Raw genomic sequence first — 21,212 nt, forward strand, 5'->3', positions numbered from 1 at the left:
GTGATTATTTGATATTTAAAATTATTGTTCAGTATCAACTTTATCATTTATTTTATTTTCAGATAATTTTTTTCAAATGTGCAAGCTTTTATTTTTGGTAAAAATGTCCTACTGCATTCTACCCAGCTAGCAAATACAGAATGCACTAAATAAAGATTAGTAACCCGCGACCGTGGGGGAGGTGATAAGTTCGAATATCGGCCTGACACTCGTCCCAACTAAAGACGTTAAAAATGTTTCCTACTGCTGCTGTCAGGTGCGCGACAAAAATAGTTACATTAGGGGGGAATGCCTTGGCCAATAAACTGGTGCAACTCATCGCCATGATCAGTTAGGACTGTGAGGATGTGTATGCTAGTTGAGTACAAGGACAAATAACAACTGAAATACTTCTTCTATTAGTTCAGCTACCTAATTTTTTTGCGTATTTGATTAGTATATTTTACGAAAGAACTTTTATAATGATATCCGTAAAAGTAGTTTACTAGATAAAAAAGGGGGGGGGGAAGTTTGTACACTTATAGGAAATGAAATTCAGTATCAAAGTTTGGGAGGGCCGTGTGGGCTTGTTTTTAAAGTTATCAACCCAATTCTTTTTGTAGGCTCTCTTATATGACTGGATATACAATACACGTATTTCTTTGAAAATGGAATTTCGGCACTTTCCTTCTAGGGGCTTGTGGAGCAAAAGACCCCCCAAAACACTAAAAATATGAGTTCTGACCTTATTTTTAAAGATACCAACCTGATTTTTTTATAATGCTTTTTTAACATAACCGAATCAACGAACCATTACAGATATCATTTTGGGACTTTCCTTCTAGGGGCTTGTGGAGCAAAAGACCCCCAAAAACACTAAAAATATGAGTTCTGACCTTATTTTTAAAGATATCAACCTGATTTTCTTTATAATATTTTTTAACATAACCAAATCAACGAACCATTACAGATTTCATTTTGGGACTTTCCTTCTAGGCTTTTAGTCCCCCTTGTTAGCATTGATTTAAATGATTTATTTACTGAACAAATTACCTACAATATTTCTTCTTTTACACTGTAAAATACTATCTAATACAGTTTCTAAGTAGATGTTGCAATACTTATTGATGAAATTGGTCTTGAGTGGGGGATTGTATTCTGAAAAAAATTAAGTTTATTTTATTTTTATTTTTGTACAATATTGATTTATATCTATTGCTTTATTCCTGAAAATAATTTCACTTACAGGACACTTGTTGAATTATAAAGAGTCGGGGAGTTAGGGATAGATATTAGACAATGTGAGAAAAATAATCCTTCCCCCCGACCGCAAAAAAAATATATTCAGCCTTTGGTAGTTTGTTTGAGTAGGGCGTAGATGGTGCCGTAGAAATTTTTACTTCCACTGTCCCCTACCTCCCTGGTAAAGAGCGTATTTTATTAAGAGAGAGGTTCTCGTATTTTGTGAGAGAGAAAGAGAACGTATAAAATACAAGGATGACATTGTCAATGTGAATGTGTCAAAAATGAAATGTATCAGATATTATATATCATATCAAAATTATAAAGAATGGATGGACATAAAGACTAAAAATATAATCATTTAAGTTTTGAATTGTCCAAGATTTTAAATTATATATGAGAGCCCTGCGTGGGGTGAGATGGTCAACAGATCTATAATAGATGTTTATACAGATAACTATCCCTCCTCCCCCCCCCCCCCCCCTACCCTCTAATGACCTTTTTCGTCTGCTATCCAATTGTTTTCTGCTACTTGGCTGTGTTAATATTACTGTCACCATATTGGTTGATTTTCAATGACCCAATTGAGAATCGGCTCGAGGTCATTGTGATACAGTTATTTAACCCCTTCCCCCTCTAGTGTTTTACTCTCTTATAGATGGACTTAAGGACACACCCGAAGTTTAGAAAGGTTTATTAGAGAGAAAACGTAAAGAAGTGACTGGAGAGAGAAGAGGGATCGAGGAATAATAGGAATAATACGAATCTATGACGTAGAGCGAAGAGAATATATATAATTTAATTATTTATTAGGTTTTATAAGGTTTTTTAAAATACAGCGGGTACAAATATAAACATTTTTTAATAAAGCACAACAGAACAGGTGAGGTAAAAAGACATTATTCAAATTATAGCATTACAATTTACACAATGATTTTTAGACAAGATAAAAACAAAACAGCAGCATCAAAAAACAAACAAAGCACAAAAAAATGATAATATCAAATAGAAGGAAAAATAAGATACGGGTTGAAAGAAAAACGGGGAGGGGGGGATTCCAGGAAAGGAGGAATGAGAAATTTTAAGGGTAAGGCAATTATAGAGGAAACAAGTAAGACAAGGACAAGGATAATTGAAAAGGATGAGTTGGAGTAAAGAAAATATAAGAGGCATGGTTTCATAGCCAGGATCCATGGGCAGTACAGGACAGCAGGCAGCTTGACAGCAAATTGGGAACCAGGGGTGTACATGAAACCATCAGCAGATTGGGAACAAAACATAGCACCTAGATTATAGAGTTAAAGCCCTTAAAAAGGGCACATTTATTAAACAATATAGTATCCAGTCAATAGGTATGCTGGGAAGGTACAGCCTTTATATAAAAGAGGGAGATGGATCAATAGGCATAGGTCTCAATGGTCAATGATATAGCATCATTAGTAATACGACAAATACTAGCTAGTAGAGATAACTTTGCACAACCTAAACACTGAAAAATAGGAACGTAATAATTTATTAAAACAAAACATAGATAATTTATATGTTCCAAAAAAATATAACATTAATAAAAACAGCAGGTAACAATAATATATACAATTCATTTCTGGAAAACAAAGAGACAATTATCCGCAATAATACAAATGACTGTAGGTACAGGTTCATTAGACAACATTGCAAGCAGTCACAGCCAGTAATTAATATGTAGGTAGAAAAACATAACACAGCATAGATCAAAAGTTGCAACTAAAATGAGATCAAGTAGGAATTGGAGGAAAACACTTTAAAAAGAAACTAAAAGACAAAGTTAGGACGAGGAATTTGCTTTAAAAAACAAAAATAAAACAAAACAAACCAAAAAAAAAAGGGGGGGGAGGGGGTGAAAACCATTGTAGAGAGAGGAAAAGTAGTGTAGCACAGATAGAAAAAAAAACGGACAAGGACAAAAAGAACACAAAGTTAGCGTAAGTTTAACATATTTAGTGTGAAAAACAAACCAGGAAATCCTGAATAAAGGGAACAAAACATTATATATAAAAAAAAGAAAGCCGCGTAGGGCATAAAACTATTGTCAGCTTGGGCGCAAGGGGGGGGAGGGAGGTGTAAATTAGTTTGATAACATACTATAGACCCAAACTGATCACAGCACTAGCAGAAAGAGTTGATATGACGGCAGGATAAAACTAAGAATCGTGAAACAAAAGAAAAAGAAACAACCTTTTCTATAACGCTTATCATGATTAGAAAAAAATAACAGGTAATCCTGATAGCTTATCAACACACAATAAGTAATTGGATAAGCAAAAAAAATAAGAAGTCCCTAGACAAGAGTGGTAAGGAGAGTTTTAGACAAGGACCACCTAACCTTTGGTGATGTGGTCAAGTTCCATCAAAAAATTGTCACACTCCATAAGGATGTCAGGTGTGCTGCAACGAGGAACAGTAACTGGCTCAAGGTCATCAAAGGTATCACCATTCCAACCAGTAATTTCCTTTACTGCCGGAGATTCCTTGTCTACCAAATCTTCGAAGGTTGTAGCAAGTGGGAATCCGCGGTTCTTCATGCTGTAAAAATGGCGTACAGCATTGACTGCAGGGTTGCTCTCCAGGTTAAAAGTAAGAGTGCTTGATGACCAATTATCTGGATCGATCCCAATGGATTTACATATAGCTCTATAGATCCCAACACCTGCTTTAAAGATCATTGCATTGCTTAAATGCATTACCCTGACAAACCAGTCTGGCTTCTCAAAATCTGAGGGAGGAACCCGCCATTCCTTAATTGAATGATATGAGGAAGCAAAAAATCTTGCGTTGTCACCATATACAGAGATGTAACTACCATAACTGACATCACTTCTAACAGTCTTGAGACCACGTAAATGCAAGCCAATTAACTTTGGATTATCAGCACTGGTACTACCATAAAATGGGTCCCCCTCATTATGAAGTTGATATCTCCTGTTGAGATCAAACACTAATTGAGTTTTATCAACAATTCCATTGGCTGACATAATGTCGCTGTAAAGGTCTTGCCCTAAACAGGTAAACTTCGGAGGGAGGGGGACTGTGATGAAGCGTAGGTTGTTGCTAGGGTTGAGTTCATTCACTACCTCAATAAGTTTGTTGACGTCACTGATGATGGACTCCAGGTTCAAGTCTTGGCACTGGTCTATATCATTCAAGCCACCGATAAAATATATGTTAAAAGGTTTCCTAAAGGGCCGGAGTTCTACGTAGATTGCATGTGTCAAATCCTTGATCTTAGCCCCTGGGATGTTTATTTCCCATACATGGGTATCATCACCTAGGTACTGAGCCCCATTGTTCGAGTACCTCCTCCAACCTCTAATCGTTGAGGAACTAACAATCACCTCATGACGGATAGGCCAGACAGCTAGATGAGGAGATTGTTTACAAGTTGGGCAGCTAAACATACCTTCATTTGATAAGATGGATCTCTTGAAAAATTCAATTGTGGAGTCATGAGTGTGATTTATGTTAATCTTGTCATTAATCTCCTCTATTGGACCCAGGGATGACATACAAATAGTGCAACCAGAATCCTCCGGGGCATTATCTCTCATTTCAGCATCAAGGTAATTGATGATGTTTTTCTCAGCATGTGCAATGATGGGACACATGTCAGGAGTGGGTATCAGGGAGTTTGTGATAGCCTCATGATCAAGTAGGACAGGGTTAAGGTATGCTAGGGGGGGAGGAGCCGGAACATTCTTGTAATACCCTGGGTCAGTTGAAGGAAGGGTAGTTGGTACACAAGGCGGGGGAACAGCCACAGCTCTTTGTTTCAGCCAGCCTTGCAAAACTTCATCGGCTATATCACTCATTGTACCTAATAAAAAAACAAAACAAATAAGCAAGAAAATAAAGTATTTAGCCGAGAAGTTAAAGAGTAATAGTTAGACAGACAATAAGAAGCAGTAGAGGAATTAAGGTAGTAAACAGTACATCAAGGACCTTAACAAGAATAATAAAAAAACAGAGGATAACTAAGAGAAGTAGGCATATAAGCGACAAAAAATAAAAAAAAACAGATATAGAGACAGTTTGGTGATCCATATTCTTTAGTAATCCAACTATTGATTGAGTTAAAGAGACACCCTTAATTTGAAGATACATAAGAGACAAATTAGTGATCCATGATAATTAGTAGTCCATTTATGGCTTAAGCTAGCGAAGCAAAGACGAATTTCGGGTAGTGAAAAATGGGCAGTAACGAACATTAGAGATCCGTATGTTTAAACAAGTGAAAAAAAGAACTAATAGTACTTCAATAATGTTCAGCAGCACAACTTTCAATATGTATAATTTTAAAGGGAGAAAAAAAGAAATGAAGCTGTTGGATAGAAGAGAAAATACAATGCTTGTATGTTCAGGTCCGCAGTAGTCTAATTTTGATTGAGGGAAAAAACAAACATTTATGATTTAGGATTTAGGCCAGGAGAAATAACAAACAAGCTATATTTTAAAAACACAAAGAAAGGAGACAATAATTCCATATAGAAAATAAATTCATTTGGGTATTAAAAAAACACAGGGAAATGTTGGCATAGAGATCCAGAATATAACTAAAATAGGAAACACTGGTAGTTAGTGTGAAATTACAGGAGAAAAGGCTGAATTATAAGGTAAACTTTGTGAAATAAGCATGATAGTAATCCAAGAACAAATGCAGGGTACATAGCAAGAAAAAAAAAAAAAGGTTTGTACTACCTACAGCAGGGCATTTTTAAAGATCAAATTGTCAATAAAGGACCAACCTCTACTTACTTTTTGATTAGAATATGGTTCGAGATATTTCTTAAGGAACTTTTTAAGATCATCTAGGGCCAAGTTAGTTATATTACATCTACAGTTCCAAATATATTTTTTAAGTAGTAGTAAAAACAGCCCTCTTGGCTGTAAATGGCTTCTGGCGTTAAAGATATACTCAGATCTAACCACTGGGCCTTTATTTTCAAGCCAGTTGTGACGAAAAGAATTGTTAATTGTATTCATAAAAACTTGTATTCTAGCACAGCCCCATAGAGCATGAAGGTTATCCTCCATTAGATCGCAAAGAGAATAAGTTGAAGGAATTTTTCAATCATAAAATATCGTCAGCTTTTGTGCTAATTCTATTGTCTATTTTTTAAGTTTGACACAAAGTTTTAATTATTGAAATAATTTTATTTTCAGCTGCATATCATCAATGAAGTAAATAAGTGGATATTATTCAATATATGACAATTTAAGTTGCTACTTCCCCTGACTTTTATTGGTCAGTTAAGGGGGAGGTGATGGGGTTAAGGGGGGATAATGAGGGTCGATCGTTGTTTTAGCCAGCTACAAGTTTCACTTCATTAGAGAAAGTGAAAATCTGGTGTTAGATCCAAGTAATAATAAATCTGTTATAGCATCTTTATGTCCGCTTCCAACGCTAAATTATTCTTTCACTCTTTCCCTAAAGAATTTCTTGTATAATATTTTGAATTTTAATGGACAAAAAATCATCTTAAATAATGTCCTTATGAATAGATATACAGCATTTAAAAAAAAAACTTAAGAAAAAAAAACAATTAAAAATGAGTTTTTACTTCAAATTACACCAAAACAGGCCTAAAAATCCCATTTCCGCAGGGATTTCTTACCTAATCTTAAAATAAAAAAACTTGAATTTTATTTTTCATTTAGATGTGTATTTATAGGACTAGGCTTATGTACCAAGTTTCAAGTGTCTATTCTCAAATATTTAGCTGAAATAGCATCCGAGAAAATTACACTTTACCCGTAACGTTACAGACGGACTGACGGACATACAGACAAAGTGAATTACTATAACGTCGGACAGACCAGTATATTTTCTTACCTAGTAGAATTAATAAATGGAAAGAAGTCAGCTTTTGGAAAATTAATGTATGAAAAAAATGCTGTAGTAATGAATAAGTCGAAGAGCGCTGGGAATTATAAAATTGAAAGGAAGAGGGTTCTTCTATATATTCTTTCAATAGATAGAGATTCTTCAGTCAATAATTTTATAGTATCACAATAGGATTTTAGTCTTTACAAGCTTGTAACCTTGCTGTTAATGTTTGATTTAGATAAACTATAGATATCAGTTTTATATATTAAATATACGGAGAGGTAGAAAGTGTAGGACATACAAAAACACACACACACATACACACACTCTAACACAGAAACACACACACACACACTCTAAAACACACAAACACGCCCACACACACACACAAAACTCGTCCTACTCCTTGGGACAGACAGAGAGAGGGAGGGAGTGTTGAACAGTTCTGTATTATTCAAGGATTAATCATTGAAATGTTTACATGTCTTAATCAAACAGCTGTTTCAGTATGTTAGAAAAATGTAAATATTATAAAAGTGGGTGTTCATTTTCAGTGATTTTTATGTTTTTGCAATTAAACATATGATAAACTACATATTTATATTTTTAAATGAAAATAAGGCATTGTTTAATGAAAAGAATTTGATATTCTTTTGAAGCAACAGGTTTTACGACAGCTTCTGAATGTTAAAAGTTAGCGAAGATTCTCAATAATTCACGACGAAATGTTCATCTGCCTGCTATGTTTGGGGGGGGGGGGGCGTGATTTTCTCGGATGCTATTCAAGATAGACGGATTTTTTATTTGTGAAGATTTTCTAAAGTAGTGACTTTTTATTATATATTATAGAGGGCATTACATTTCTATTAGCAAAGTGTGTTTTTCTCATTTGCTATTAAATATAGAAGTCTGATTTTTGTGAAAATTTAGCTCACCATACATCTACTCTTTAAATTACTTTTTATGGCAGTCATACGGTATTGCTTTGATGTACATCATGTTTGTAGAAATATGTTTTTTGTTTGTACTTTTCCAGCTGTTTATATGGATAAAGGGGGAGGTAGGTTATGCTAAATTTTGTAAAAGTGTGAGTTTAAGACTTTAAAATAGGAGTAAAACTCTAAAGTTTTGTATGGCACTTGCTCTAATATAGTACATATCCACGTTATACCCCATTAAAGCAACTGCCATGCCAAATTTTAGAGTTCTACTTCTGTTTTAAATTTTTTAAACTCACACATTTACAAGATTTTAGCACAACCTACCCCCCCCCCCCCTTTATGAAATTTTGTATAAAGATTATCTTGTACTCTGAGCATCTATACTATCCAATTATGTCCGTCTGTCTGTTATGATATCTTTTTTATATTGGCTGTTTTCTTAAGTTGCTCCGCTACTTATGTATGTTGTCATTTTGTTGTTGTCATTTTTTGTGTTATTACAAATAAACATTTATGTAGAACAATTTAAGTATATTATTTTTGTAGCAAAGCTACTCTGTAACTCAGTTTTCAAATTCCTTTAGTTTTTCTTCAATTCACTGAAGAAAAAAAAATTTTTTCGGCTACTATAAAAGATAGAGGGCTGAATATTTTTGTCAAGATTTCTCTAGCATCCAGTCTATAATTTGTTAGTCATCATACATGAATTTAGTAGGTTGGTATATGTTTGTTTAATTAGAAAAAAATTGCAATAATATAATAATTTTAACACATTTAAGTATACATGTTTGACATTTTTTTATACATGAATTATTAATGTTTAGTTGAGTTTTAGGGTGTCATTTGTATAATATTTAAAACTTGTACTGAAACAAGTGGCTTTGCCTGAATATTGTCATCCTCGTTTATAATAAAGCTTTAATCTTATTGAAAGTATATGTATTTAGAATTAAAACATGAACTTATAAGAATGGAATATGCAGTTTTTTCTAACCAGCCTTTATATTTATTTCAGAAATAATTTCATCCAAAGTTTCATTTATTTAGTTGTAGATTAACTTGCTTGTAATTCACTTTGTCAGTCAGTTAGTCCGTGAGAAGAAATGTGATTTTCTCGGCTGCTATTGAAGATAATTTACAAGATTCCTTAGATATATGCGAATCTAGTCTATAAATTGTTTTATCCGTCTGACTGTTGGCTTTGCTTCAAAAAACATAAATCTTCCTTTTTTTGTGATTTACTTTTTTTCTGTTTTTGTGAATTCTCTCTCTTTCTTTTCTTAGCAATAATAATTGAACATCTGCCTATAACTTACTTTGTCCCTCTGTCCATTCAATAATTTTTTGTGCTTCGGTACTTATGGATGTTGTCATCCTAGCCTCATTCTTAATTATACCTATGTGAGATATATTAATAACACTTTTTTTCAGAGGAAAAAAATGCTTATGCTGTTGTGCTGAACCAATAACCATCCATTGAGTATTACAATTCTTTCAGGTATTATTTCCGGGAAAGAGACAGATATTTTTATTTATTTTAAACCATCTTACACATACTATTATTCATTGTATTAATGTCAAGAATTGTATATTAACCCCTTTATAAACTTTGGTGCTTTCTCATAAAATGCATGTTGTTATCCTAATCTTACAATTCACGATTGCCTAACCCTTATGGTCTTTCTAATATTGGGTTTTCATTGCTGAAAAAGGTACTATGTGTGGAGCGCAATTGTTTTGGGGTGGAGTATAATGTAATTCTTAAATTCTTTTTCTTTATTTTTCATTCAAAAACAATGAAATGCTTTCAAACTAAAAGATCTTTCTATCTTGATTTGAAGTATCTTTTTTCTACACTTCACATAAGTACTATTAATATGGAATCTATACTTATTTTTTTTAGTATGAAGAGAGGAATAGATGATTATGAAATTGATGGGAATGCAGAAAAGATGGCTAAACTTCAGGGTAAGTAATAAGTATCAACAGATTTTTACTCCTTGACATTACAATTACTTGTTATTAAGTAGTTTTTTTCTTCAGAAACTATATGTACAAAAACAGCGTAAAATCAAGGATGACATTTTTTCAAATTTCTCCAGTTGTTATTTGGATTTTCTGGTGATGAGGTCCAAAATAATTTGTGACTTTGTTTTATACAAAGGGAACTATCCATGAACGGGAGCAAATGATTCTAAGCACCTTCCAGCATTAATCCATAGTATTTTTTAGTGAATATCCTACTAGGTTTATGTTTAACATTTGGTTTATTGACTAAAAATTTAGGTTTCACCATGGTTTTATATGAAAACAACTTTTAAAAGTAAAGCATTTTTTGGTGCAATATCATCAAATATTTTAATGAGTTCAAACTGTTTTTTAATCCTTTACAGTCGGGGCCCTTGCTGCACCTTAATCGGTCGGGGGGGGCGTTCAACGCCCCCCCCCCCTATTTTCTCAGTTCCTATTAGAGCTAGAGGGCTAAAACTTTTTGTGCAAGTCCCCTGTTTGATAATGAATTTTCGACCTTTTATAAGTCTAAGTCAAATTTCGCTTTTTTTACCCTTTTATTTAACAACCTTTGTTTTAGGTCTTTTTTTACTTAAAAATTTCAAACGGCTGTAATTTTCTTTTTTTTGAAGCTATAAGAACAATTTTTTTCAGAAAAAGTTTCTCTTTATGTAAATTTTACATTAGAAATATCAAAATATAAATTTCAGCTGCCGCAGCTGTACTTGGCAGCTGCCAGCTGCCGCAGTCGGCGGTCAGCGGGAAAATGGCGGCGGATCTTTATGAAATTTTAATACGTTATGTAGACATGTAAGAAAAGCTTAAGTTTAAAATTTGAAGTCTCTAAGTAAAAAATTGGGGCCACAGGAGCCTTTTAAAGATTTCTGGAGACCTGGAGGATCAGGACCTGGAGGATCATACCTGGGGTCTTTATCTTTTACACACAGAAAATGGGATAGAAAAAACCGGAGGAGGGGCGTTCAACGCCCCCCCCCCCCCCCCCCCGACCGTTTTAAGGGTTAAAAGCTTTGACACAAAAGTATATTTTTTGAATAAAAATGTATATTTAGAAAAAAGGTTTGTAACTTAAAAAGTTTACCTAATTAAAGTATTTTTGCAATTCAATGCTTTTCTGTCGTGTTATTTTATTTTGTCCTTTGAACTCAACAAAGCTTTTGATGATATTGCATCAAAAAACGTTTTAGGTACATTTTTAAGTTTTTTCATATAAAACCATGGTAAAACCCAACTTTTTAGTTGATAAACCAAATACTAAACATAAACCTAGTATATTCACTAAAAATACTATGGATCATTGCTGAAAGGTGCTTAGAATCACTTGCTCTTGTCGTGGATAGTTCCCTTTATAAATAAACTTTAAAATAAGACATTATCCTTAAAAACAAAGCTTATCTAATCACATTCAAGATTAAAAATTACTTCTCTAATTTATAAGCATTACTTTTTCATGTTTTCTATTTAGATGCAGAAGCTGAGTTTGAAGAAGAGCTGGATGAGGGAACCCTGAGCAAACTTCCGAAAGATGAGTATATACTAGTTCTTGGATATCTAAGTCCTGAGGACAAGAAGAATTTAAAACTTGCTTCCAAAGGTTGTGAGAGAAGGGTTATGGCTCTGGATCCAACTATGAGAAGGTGGACTATTATAATAAAAAATATATTGCATGATGATTTTGAGTATATTTTAACATTGTATTCTGATTTGACAAAGGCTAAAGCTAAACACCTTAAGGATGGAAATATTGATGATATAGAGTTGAATCTTACTTGTAATAGAAACTCAAGAAATCCTGAGTTTGGAGCTTGCATTGCTGATAATATAATCAACCACTGGAAAAATAATATTGTCCAACTAAATTTAAAGTTGACAGGATATGAATTGTTTCTTGCTGATCCAACATTACAGCTACCCCGGCTAAAGAACCTTCTTGTAGACCAGTCATATAACCCATATCTAGAAAATGTAAAAACTATTGCTTCTACCTTTATTGAAAATCAATCAAAATCTCTTGAATTTCTTGAAATGAGAGGTATCGATCTTGAGATCAAAAAGAAAATCTCATTGAAGAAATTGACTCTTGTAAGGGTTACTGAACCAAGCACCCTTGAATCTGTTCTCACTAGTACTAATCATTCTTTAGAATGTTTAGAATTAACTGACATGATTTCAGAAGCTTTTGATTGTCCCCAGTTAAATATAAAGGAGTTGGTCTGTGATTATATTCCTCAAAGTGTGTTTCACACTGTCACAACATCATGTCAACAAACTTTAAAAACCCTGATAATTAAAGCTTTGCCTTCTGATGAAGAATTAGATGTCCCACCTTTAAAGTTAACTAACTTAGCTATATTTCGTTGTAAAAGCATAAAAAATGTTAAATCACTCATGAAAACTAGTTGCCTAACATTGGAGACATTAAAAGTTGTAGATCTTGAAGATTTTGAAATGGATGATAATCTAGATATCCCTAATCTACAAGAACTAAAACAGTTTGAGGCTGTTGAGGTACCAGCTGAATTTGTAAAGACTATTATTGGATTATCAACTAACACACTTACAAGCTTGAAATTAGGAGATATAGAAGAACCAAGAAATGAAATAAATAAAATTTGTGAAGCAAATATGATGAAATTGAAGAAATTACAACTTAATAGTGTCTATCCTAAGTGTCTGTCAATTATCAATTCGGCCAACCATTCATTAGAGGATCTTGAGATATGTCATATTAACAGACCTGGATCAGAATTACATGAAGAAATAGAATTCAGGGATTTGTTAGGATATAAAAAGTTGGAGCATGTGAGAAAGCTGAAGCTTGTTAATGTACCTCTATCTTTAGTCATGAAACTGGTGATGATTTCAAGAGATACTCTAAAAGATCTATTTTTGTATAACATAGAAAAAGAAGTTTTCTTTTTTCCTTATTATAACTTCTGTTTGGACAAGTTCTATGGTAACAAAATAGATGAGAGACTGATGAATGAAATACTTATGTCTTCAAGTGAAACTCTGCAAGATATAACTTTGAAAAATATTCCTTGTGAAGAAACTCTTAGGTATGATTTTATTTTACCAAAACTGAAGAGGTTTACTGCAGAGGGAATTAAGTTTGATGTTGTTAAATCAGTTTTGAAATCCCTTCAATCACCCTTGGAGATGTTGTCTATTACTGATGATGATATGGGCAAAGTATCCTTTTTGCTGAAGTTTGGGGCTAATAATCCCAACTGTTTTATGAGTATGAGTTATTAAGGTAAATGCCTGTGGTAATATAGAAATCAGTGTGAAATTAAATTCCTACCTTATTATAATGCTGTGTTGAAAATATATGCCTTAAATATATTTGTATACTTGAATCTTTCTTTACATTTTTGCTACTTATGTTATTTTGAAAGCATAATTTTACAAACCATTATTTTCAAACAAACAAAATTTCAAGTTTTTAAACAACCTTATATCAAGAAAATATCTTAGGTTATCATTGTATTAAGACAAAAAAAAAGTTTTTAAAGGTCAACATTTATTTTATTGTAGAATATTTTATTTTATAAGTAGTTTCCTATAATCTCTATCCTTCTAACCTCTGAGTCTTATAAATCATTATAAGGCATTACCTAAAAGCAAAATTACTATTTCTTCTCATGGGGAAGGGTACATTTGAAATTATTTTAGTCCTTTTCACACATGCTATTGGAATTGTAAAAGACTAGAATTCTTTACTAAGAAGTTTAGATTTACCTCCAAAATGACTATAAATAGCGATAAATTATCAATTTGCAGAATCACCCAGAAATTTGGAAATGAATTCAACTATGCAAACATTTTAATTTAGTTCTTATGAAGGTATGCATGATAACTAGCCAATAGTCTATTATAATACGTGTAAAATGAACAATCATAATAAGAAATTCCTTCCCCATCTTTTACTTTTCTAAAGAGGAAGGAGATTATCAGGGTCCACTATCAATATAAAAGGATTTATCTAGATATATTTCATAGAAAGGTCATTTACTTCTTATTCTTCATTTTCTTAATTTTATCTGCAATAAAATTAATTTTCATGTTATGTTTAGACTCAAATTTTATGGCAAATGTTGGCTCAACTACTGATTAATACAGTCTATAAAATACAGCTTGAATATGATAGATTTTGAACAATTCAACATGCATTTAGTAATCATTTAATATTGTAACAAGTATATTTTTCCACAGGAATTATTTGTGTTTGTATTAAGAAATCATCATTATTTACCGAAAACTGTAACCAGTAAACTATTGTCTTGTATCATATCATATTATAATTTTAGACAATTTTCAAATGAAAGCGGTAATCTCTGTTTTATTTGGTTTAGCTACTTAGAATGTCAGAAATTGATCCTACTTATTTTATTTTCATATCTGCATAAAACTGTCTATTTTACGATGTGATAAAGAAAAATTTATTTATTTTGTATATTTCTACCTCTTTTTACACAACTTTTTTACACGAATATTTTATATATATATTGTACTTGGATATACTTACCGCCATTTCTGGAATGTATCCAATCAGTTCAGTTAAATAAAGATATTATATATATATATTGTACTTGGATATACTTACCGCCATTTCTGGAATGTATCCAATCAGTTTAGTTAAATAAATATATTATATATATATATATATTGTACTTGGATATACTTACTGCCTTACTGGAATGTATCCAATCAGTCCAATCGGGGTCCAATCCAGCGGATATTAATCGGTTTCAAAAACCAATTAATACATGATTTGAAATTATAATTTACTTTGTGTGATTAATTTTTTATATGAAACAAAAAGATATTTATAAGAATTATTCATATACTTTTATATTAAATTCTTGTGTGCTTTACCTATATTTTTCAGAATCCAAAATGGCAGGTGTAGGGAGTAATCCTGGCGGAGGGAACCAGCTCTCTGACTTAGAACAACTACAGCTCAGGTTCATTTTAAAGTGTGCGGTGAAAACCAGGGAGGGAGAGGACATTGGGCTGTTTAATACATGAATTAGTCCCCAAAATTTTATAATTATGTTTTCTTATTTGTTGGCTTTTAACCTTGAGGACTGCTAATGTATTTTGATTGCCTGGTTTATTAAGTTGAGTGTTTAAAGTTTCAACTACTGATTTTAATATAAAGAAGAGGTAATTTGTGTATCATCATTGGGGGTTATAACATTGATGTAATCCCGCCAAAGGACAAATGAAACAGTCAACCCCCCCTCAATATTTTTTTTCAATTCAAAGAGCTCCTCCATGGTTCTTGAATATTTTTTTCTTGCACTAATTAAATTGAAATTAATAACTAAAAAAGTAATTTTTTCTTGAGGTTCTTTAGAGGAGATAAAAAAGGAATTTTTGAATTTAAAAAAAAACACAGTTTAAAATCATGACTCGGATATGAAACAAGTAAATCATATTTCCTGTAATAAATGTCTTTTATCTCATTGAGTTAAAAACAGATAGATAGATACTATCTAATATAGAGTAGACTCATTTTGGCATTTTGGAAATGGAATAAGTACAAGTATTTAAATACATGTATCTTTGGTAGCAGTCGATAAAATTACATTCCTGTTAGGGTTGGCAATCCGCCCAATTTTGTGCCGGATTCGGATTCTTACAAAAATCCGTCCCCCCAAAAAACTGGATTAATCCGTGGATTGCGGATTTTCGGATTGTGGATTACGGATTCTAGCAATATTTTTATAGGTCATTTAATAATTTTAAAAATTCTAGCCTATACAGCGGTATTTTAAAACTCTTACTTAACCTAACCTAATTTCAGCCATCTATCTCGAATAGCATAGCAAAATTTTCTAAAAGCACACTTAAAAATTATCCTTACAGGGCAAATGCTGTTACCGATGAATCATTAGGAAAACATTTTAATTATGAAAATAATAAACAAATAAAATAATAAGCAGTAAGTTTTGTTTCCTAATATCTCGTAAACGGCTAGGTCCTACGTTTCAGGTAAGTTTTAGGCGATTTGACGCAGGGGTTGCAAAATTCTCTAAAAAAACACCACTCCCCCCCTCCCAAAAAAATACATAAATATTGAGGAAGGGTGAGGAAGAAAAAACCTCACCACCTATTTGAGCGAAACCACGTTACTAGTTGCATTTACAATATACGATGCATTTTTGTTTAAAAACACGCAAAATAATTTGCTTTTTATTACCACAAGATTTGGTTCTATTTCGATTTTATCAGCTCTCTAAAATTGACAAAGTACCCCAAACTTGCAGAATTAGGAAAAGAGCTCAAAGGAGGGTAGATTTTATATGAGAAGAAATAAAAATGCTAACCTAGTATTGTCTTTGTTTTTCAAGTAATAATGTTTAAAACAAACCAGAATCTACAAGACGAATGATGAGGCTAGTAGAAGAGGTAGGCAACAGTTTTTTTTTTAAAGAAAACAAACAATTCTTTGATGGCACAACCTTTGTATGATGGCTGTAACTGTAAATTTCAATGGGTTCCGTTTAAAATCAAAGAAAAATAGTTAATTATAGTACAGAAAAGACCATTAAAACATTCATAATTTAAACTTAAAAATGATCTTTTCTTATTATTTGAATTTTTAATATTTTAAAAACAGGATTCTAAAATTGTTGAAAAGAGAGATATTTTGTTACCAAATTGTCCAAGGTTACAGGGATAGCACAAAGAAGAATGAAATAATGTACTCCTCTAAGTCTTAAATTGAATTTCTAAATAGCTTATAATCATTGTATGTAAGGAATAAAGGGGTGTAGATTAATTTCATTATCCATTGCATCCCCTTTCCTGTAATCTTTTCTCTCAATATTAATTAAGAACTTCTTTAAATTCTCTTCTTTTGTGTAAAAAATAATTACAAAATAATTCTCTTCATTCTTTAAAAAAAGGGAGAGGTAGGTTTCGGGTAAAATCCGTAAAGGTTATGTGTTATAAGTTAAAAACAGTAGGTAGTAGAACGATAAAAATTTATGTTAACTTTAAAAAAGAAATGTCTATAGTTCTTTTCAATAAGAAATACACATACTTAGTGAATATTATCGTTCTACTACTATTTTTAAGCCTTAAAACACACACCTTTACGGATTTTACCCGAAACCTACCTCTCCCTTTTTAGGAATGTTTGATTAGAATGAAAATATCCATAAAAAGCGAAGTTTTTATGAATGATTCACGACAAGCAGAAAGACGGACAAAATAATTTTTGAGAAGATTCTCATTAGCTATGGGAAACAATTGAGAAAATAAACTTTGTCCTAATAATAGATGATAAATATGCAATTTTAGCTTTCTATGATGTATGCTTGATATACTGATAACGAGATTTCTGCACTTGACTTATCATCTCTACTTTAATAACTTAACAAAATTTCTTATTGCCTGTAGTCCAAAGAGGCCGGAATTAAAACTTTGGTTGCACTAGACGACCAAGGAGGTAGGATACCCCACATAAATAATAGACAGCGTAGGGAAGTATACCATAATAAATTTTGTGATTAAATAACAAATTATTTCTTCAAGATTTGTATTTGAAGTAAACACTTTTGATGGCAATTTCATTAATTTTTTGTGTTATTTAATTACAAAATTAAATTGGCTTACTTTGTAGGTATAACCCAGGGAGGGAGGGGACATTGGAATGTAATTTACACTGGTACTCAAAGTTTTAAACCCAATTTATCTTGTTTGTTGGCTTAAACACTTTGGGTACTTTTGTTGATTTTTTAAAAAGCTGTTTCTAAAATATTGGTGTCCAAACTTATCAACCAATTAATTAAATTTACGGATGGGGTTATTTTGGGGATTGAATTTATTGACCATTGTCTTATTCCTTGATATCCCTGGGTATAACGCCTATCCTCCCTAGGTAATCAATGTTGTCAAATTGTCTTCGTTTTGTAAGTGGCTTGCAATCACAAGAATAGATAAGCAAATAAGGGGGAGGGTTTTAATGCAACCATCTCGTAATCAATGATTAAATGGCACTTAGAATTCGAATTTCGATCAGAAATTTTGCATGAATAATCTTTGGTAGGTCTATTTTCCCTAAATCGAACAAAAAGTTGGAAAAGTAACGGCTAACGGCTGGCGGCTCAGCTGATTTGCCATTTTATTACTATCTTAAGAGCAAAAAAGTCACGAAACCTATCTTCACATAATACTTTTTCTCACTTAAAAACCTTATCAAACGGTTCTAGACGGTAGCAGTTGGTACTAGAAATTTTAAAATTGGATATTGCTATCATTTAACATGAATTAAACCAAAAATATGTTTTAAAAAGTTGATTCCTACGTAATTAATGATGAATTTGCCCTAAAAATAGGCAAAAAAACGGCTAAACGGCTGAGCCGCCAGCCGTTACTTTTCCAACTTTTTGTTCGATTTAGAGAAAATAGACCTACCAAGGATTACCCATGAAAAATTTTAGATAGAAATTCGAATTCTAAGTGCCATTTAATCACTGATTACGAGATGGTTGCATTAACCCCCCCCCCCCCTTTAATCGACTTGAAGCATGTTATGCTTGTGTGATTATTTACTTTTTCTTCATTTAACTTATTTCTATTTCTTAACATTTTGATTGGAAGATTTTTCTATGGTTAATGTTGAAATATACACAACATTCCACGATTCTAAATATTTAAAAAAAAACTTTACAATCATTCTTGATGGCATGTAGATATTGTATTTCTGTTGTACTTCCTTATTCACTTTTATTTTGTAAAATTAAATTAAATACACATTTTAGAGATCAATTAATATTTTTATTTAAATATAAATCTTATTAGTGTTTTACACATTTAAAAGGAATTGTTTACATTTGTCAATGCTTTATAGAATCCAGTTAATGTCCACAATTGGATGGTTTTATAGAAAATGTAATTAAATGATCAATATATATTAATTTGCAAAATGTGATTTTATCAGTCTTTTTGATTTAATAATCGGAAATAATGAGATTACATTTATATTAGGTATTTGTTTAAATGTGTACAAGAAAAACCTTTTACCCAATGTTTCGATTGTTTAAAAATCATTGAATAAAATTCAAATTAATCTGCAATACTCTTTGAAATATAAGTGTCCTGAAAGCATAGATTTAAAGGGTTTACCCTGCGGGGCTTCTATGTCCTTAAATCCTTAAAACAATTGAACTACAATTTTATTTGTTCTCGAAATGTCAAACTTGAATTCCTAACCCTGCGGGGCAGGCTTGGTGAACTAACCTAACCCTGAGAGTATTGCTTGTAGAGCCATGATTCTGGAGCAAAAACCCTGGAGGCACTTCATGAACAAGGAGAGGCTCTAGACAGGTAAAAAGATATAAAAAAAATAACTAAAGTGAGTGGGGAGTAAAAACCGTTTTTAAAATGAATGTTATTTCCTATTATACATTGTATATCATATGTTACGGACTTTGGTTTCGCTTTTTTTTAAAATCCTAATTGACACTCGTTTTAAGCCTTTGGTCTGTTTTAATGTTTTTTATTTACAGTATTTAAAGGAAGTGCCTTAATTTTAGATATATTTTTAAAACCAATGTGGGCTCTGTCTATATCTCTTTATAGACCTTCAAAACTGAATTTTACCTGACCTCTAAAATAAGACTCCTTTTCTGAAAAATTTTGCATGTAGTTAAATTTAAATATATTGCTGTTTAATTTCAGAATAGAAGGAGGCTTAGATAAGATAAACGCCGACATGAAGCAGGCAGAAAAACACTTGACTGGCATGGAGAAATGGTGTGGGCTATGTGTTTGTCCATGGAATAGGTAAACCAATTTCTCGGAAGATAGAAATAAAAATTGACTGTACAAGAAAATTGGCTTTAAACTGATTTTTGCCACTGGTAGATCAAATCTTTCAGGCATAGAGAAATATTAGGAACAGGACTAAATAAATGAGAAGTGGGGTAGGGTAGGGTAAAGAACACAGTCCCTTACCCCCCAAAGATTTGTGGTGCTGGGCTAGCTTTAAAGTTTTCGTCACTAATTCTTTAATGAACCCTATAAAACCAACTGCCATACCGTTTTTTAACATTTTTTGAAGGATTGTATTTCCTGCGTTTTCATAAGACACTTTTTGGGATTTGATAAATTTTTGTTGTAGGCCACCAGATTTTGATTCAGAAGGCAAGCTGGCTTTCATTGTAAATTTTAATTTTTTAGGACCAAGAAAGTGAAGGACATTGATGATTCTGTTTGGGAGACTAAGGGTGATGGAACTGTTGTGAGGAAACAACCAGGTCAAGGTAAGAGTATTAGAATCTCGTTACAAGACGTTAAAAATGGTTCCCACTGTTGCTAGGTCAGATGCATGACTGTAGATCGTTCGAGTGTGGATATGCCTTGTCTTAAAACAGGCACATCTCATTACAGTGCATAGTTGGGGACTAGATAAAGGTTTGGATAGATTGTCTGTAGTAAGTTTAGCCGCGTAATCATACAATTAAGGGGGGGGGGGGGGGTTAATGCAACCATCTCGTAATCAGTGAGCAAATGGCACTTACAATTCGAATTTCGATCTGAAATTTTGCATGAGTAATCCTTGGTAGGTCTATTTTCCCTAAATCGAACAAAAAGTTGAAAAAGTAACGGCTAACGGCTCAGCCATTTAGCCGTTTTTTGGCTATTTTTAGGGCAAATCTGCCATAAATTATGTAGGAATCAACTTTTTGAAACATATTTTTGCTTTAAATCATGTGAAATGATACAAAAAAACATTTTTAGATTTCTAGTACCAGCAACTAGCGGCTAGAACCGTTTGAAAACGTTTTGGAGCAGCATAGAGTATTATGTGGAGATAGGTTTCGTGATGATTTCCCTTGAAATAGTTTTAAAAATGGCTAAACTGCTGAGCCGCCAGCTGTTAGCCGTTACTTTTCCAACTTTTTGTTCAATTTAGGGAAAACAGACCTACCAAGGATTACTCATGCAAAATTCCAGATCAAAATTCGAATTCTAAGTGCCATTTGCTCACTGATTACGAGATGGTTGCATTAAACCCCCCCCCCCCCCTTAGCAAGATATTTGATTCCTTCACCTATCCTATAAACCAATACCAATATGTTATGTAGGCATTAAATGTATAAGTATAGATATATAACCCAGAGACAACTACCTGGTTCCAGTGG

At 32.5% G+C, this 21,212-nt stretch overlaps 3 protein-coding genes across 5 annotated transcripts in view; all 3 read left to right on the plus strand.

The window, feature by feature from the left end:
• Nucleotides 1–9,100: 9,100 nt before the first annotated feature.
• LOC145331947 (uncharacterized) lies at nt 9,101–14,943 on the plus strand. Its single transcript, XM_080176820.1, has 3 exons — nt 9,101–9,520; nt 9,926–9,990; nt 11,516–14,943. Exons 2-3 carry the CDS (start codon nt 9,927–9,929, stop codon nt 13,303–13,305), a joined length of 1,854 nt encoding a protein of 617 aa, XP_080032946.1. The 5' UTR covers nt 9,101–9,520; nt 9,926; the 3' UTR covers nt 13,306–14,943.
• The window catches only part of LOC145331948 (synaptosomal-associated protein 25-like), a 20,262-nt gene continuing 13,971 nt past the window's right edge, over nt 14,922–21,212 (plus strand). For all 3 annotated transcript variants that reach the window (XR_013883967.1, XM_080176821.1, XM_080176822.1), the window contains exons 1-6: nt 14,922–15,017; nt 15,925–15,951; nt 16,431–16,467; nt 19,331–19,392; nt 19,747–19,851; nt 20,248–20,330. Coding sequence is in view for 2 of the 3 variants with exons in the window: in XM_080176821.1 (XP_080032947.1) it covers nt 14,950–15,017; nt 15,925–15,951; nt 16,431–16,467; nt 19,331–19,392; nt 19,747–19,851; nt 20,248–20,330 (382 nt within the window). In the remaining variant the exon portion in view is untranslated. The remainder of the gene's footprint in view (nt 15,018–15,924; nt 15,952–16,430; nt 16,468–19,330; nt 19,393–19,746; nt 19,852–20,247; nt 20,331–21,212) is intronic.
• The window catches only part of LOC145331949 (synaptosomal-associated protein 25-like), a 27,219-nt gene continuing 22,480 nt past the window's right edge, over nt 16,474–21,212 (plus strand). Inside the window, exon 1 of the mRNA XM_080176823.1 lies at nt 16,474–17,512. The gene's annotated coding sequence lies outside the window, so the exon portion shown is untranslated. The remainder of the gene's footprint in view (nt 17,513–21,212) is intronic.

This window comes from Acartia tonsa, chromosome 11 (genome assembly GCF_053477335.1).
Source record: "Acartia tonsa isolate MP-2025a chromosome 11, ASM5347733v1, whole genome shotgun sequence".
Classification (NCBI taxonomy): domain Eukaryota; kingdom Metazoa; phylum Arthropoda; class Copepoda; order Calanoida; family Acartiidae; genus Acartia; species Acartia tonsa.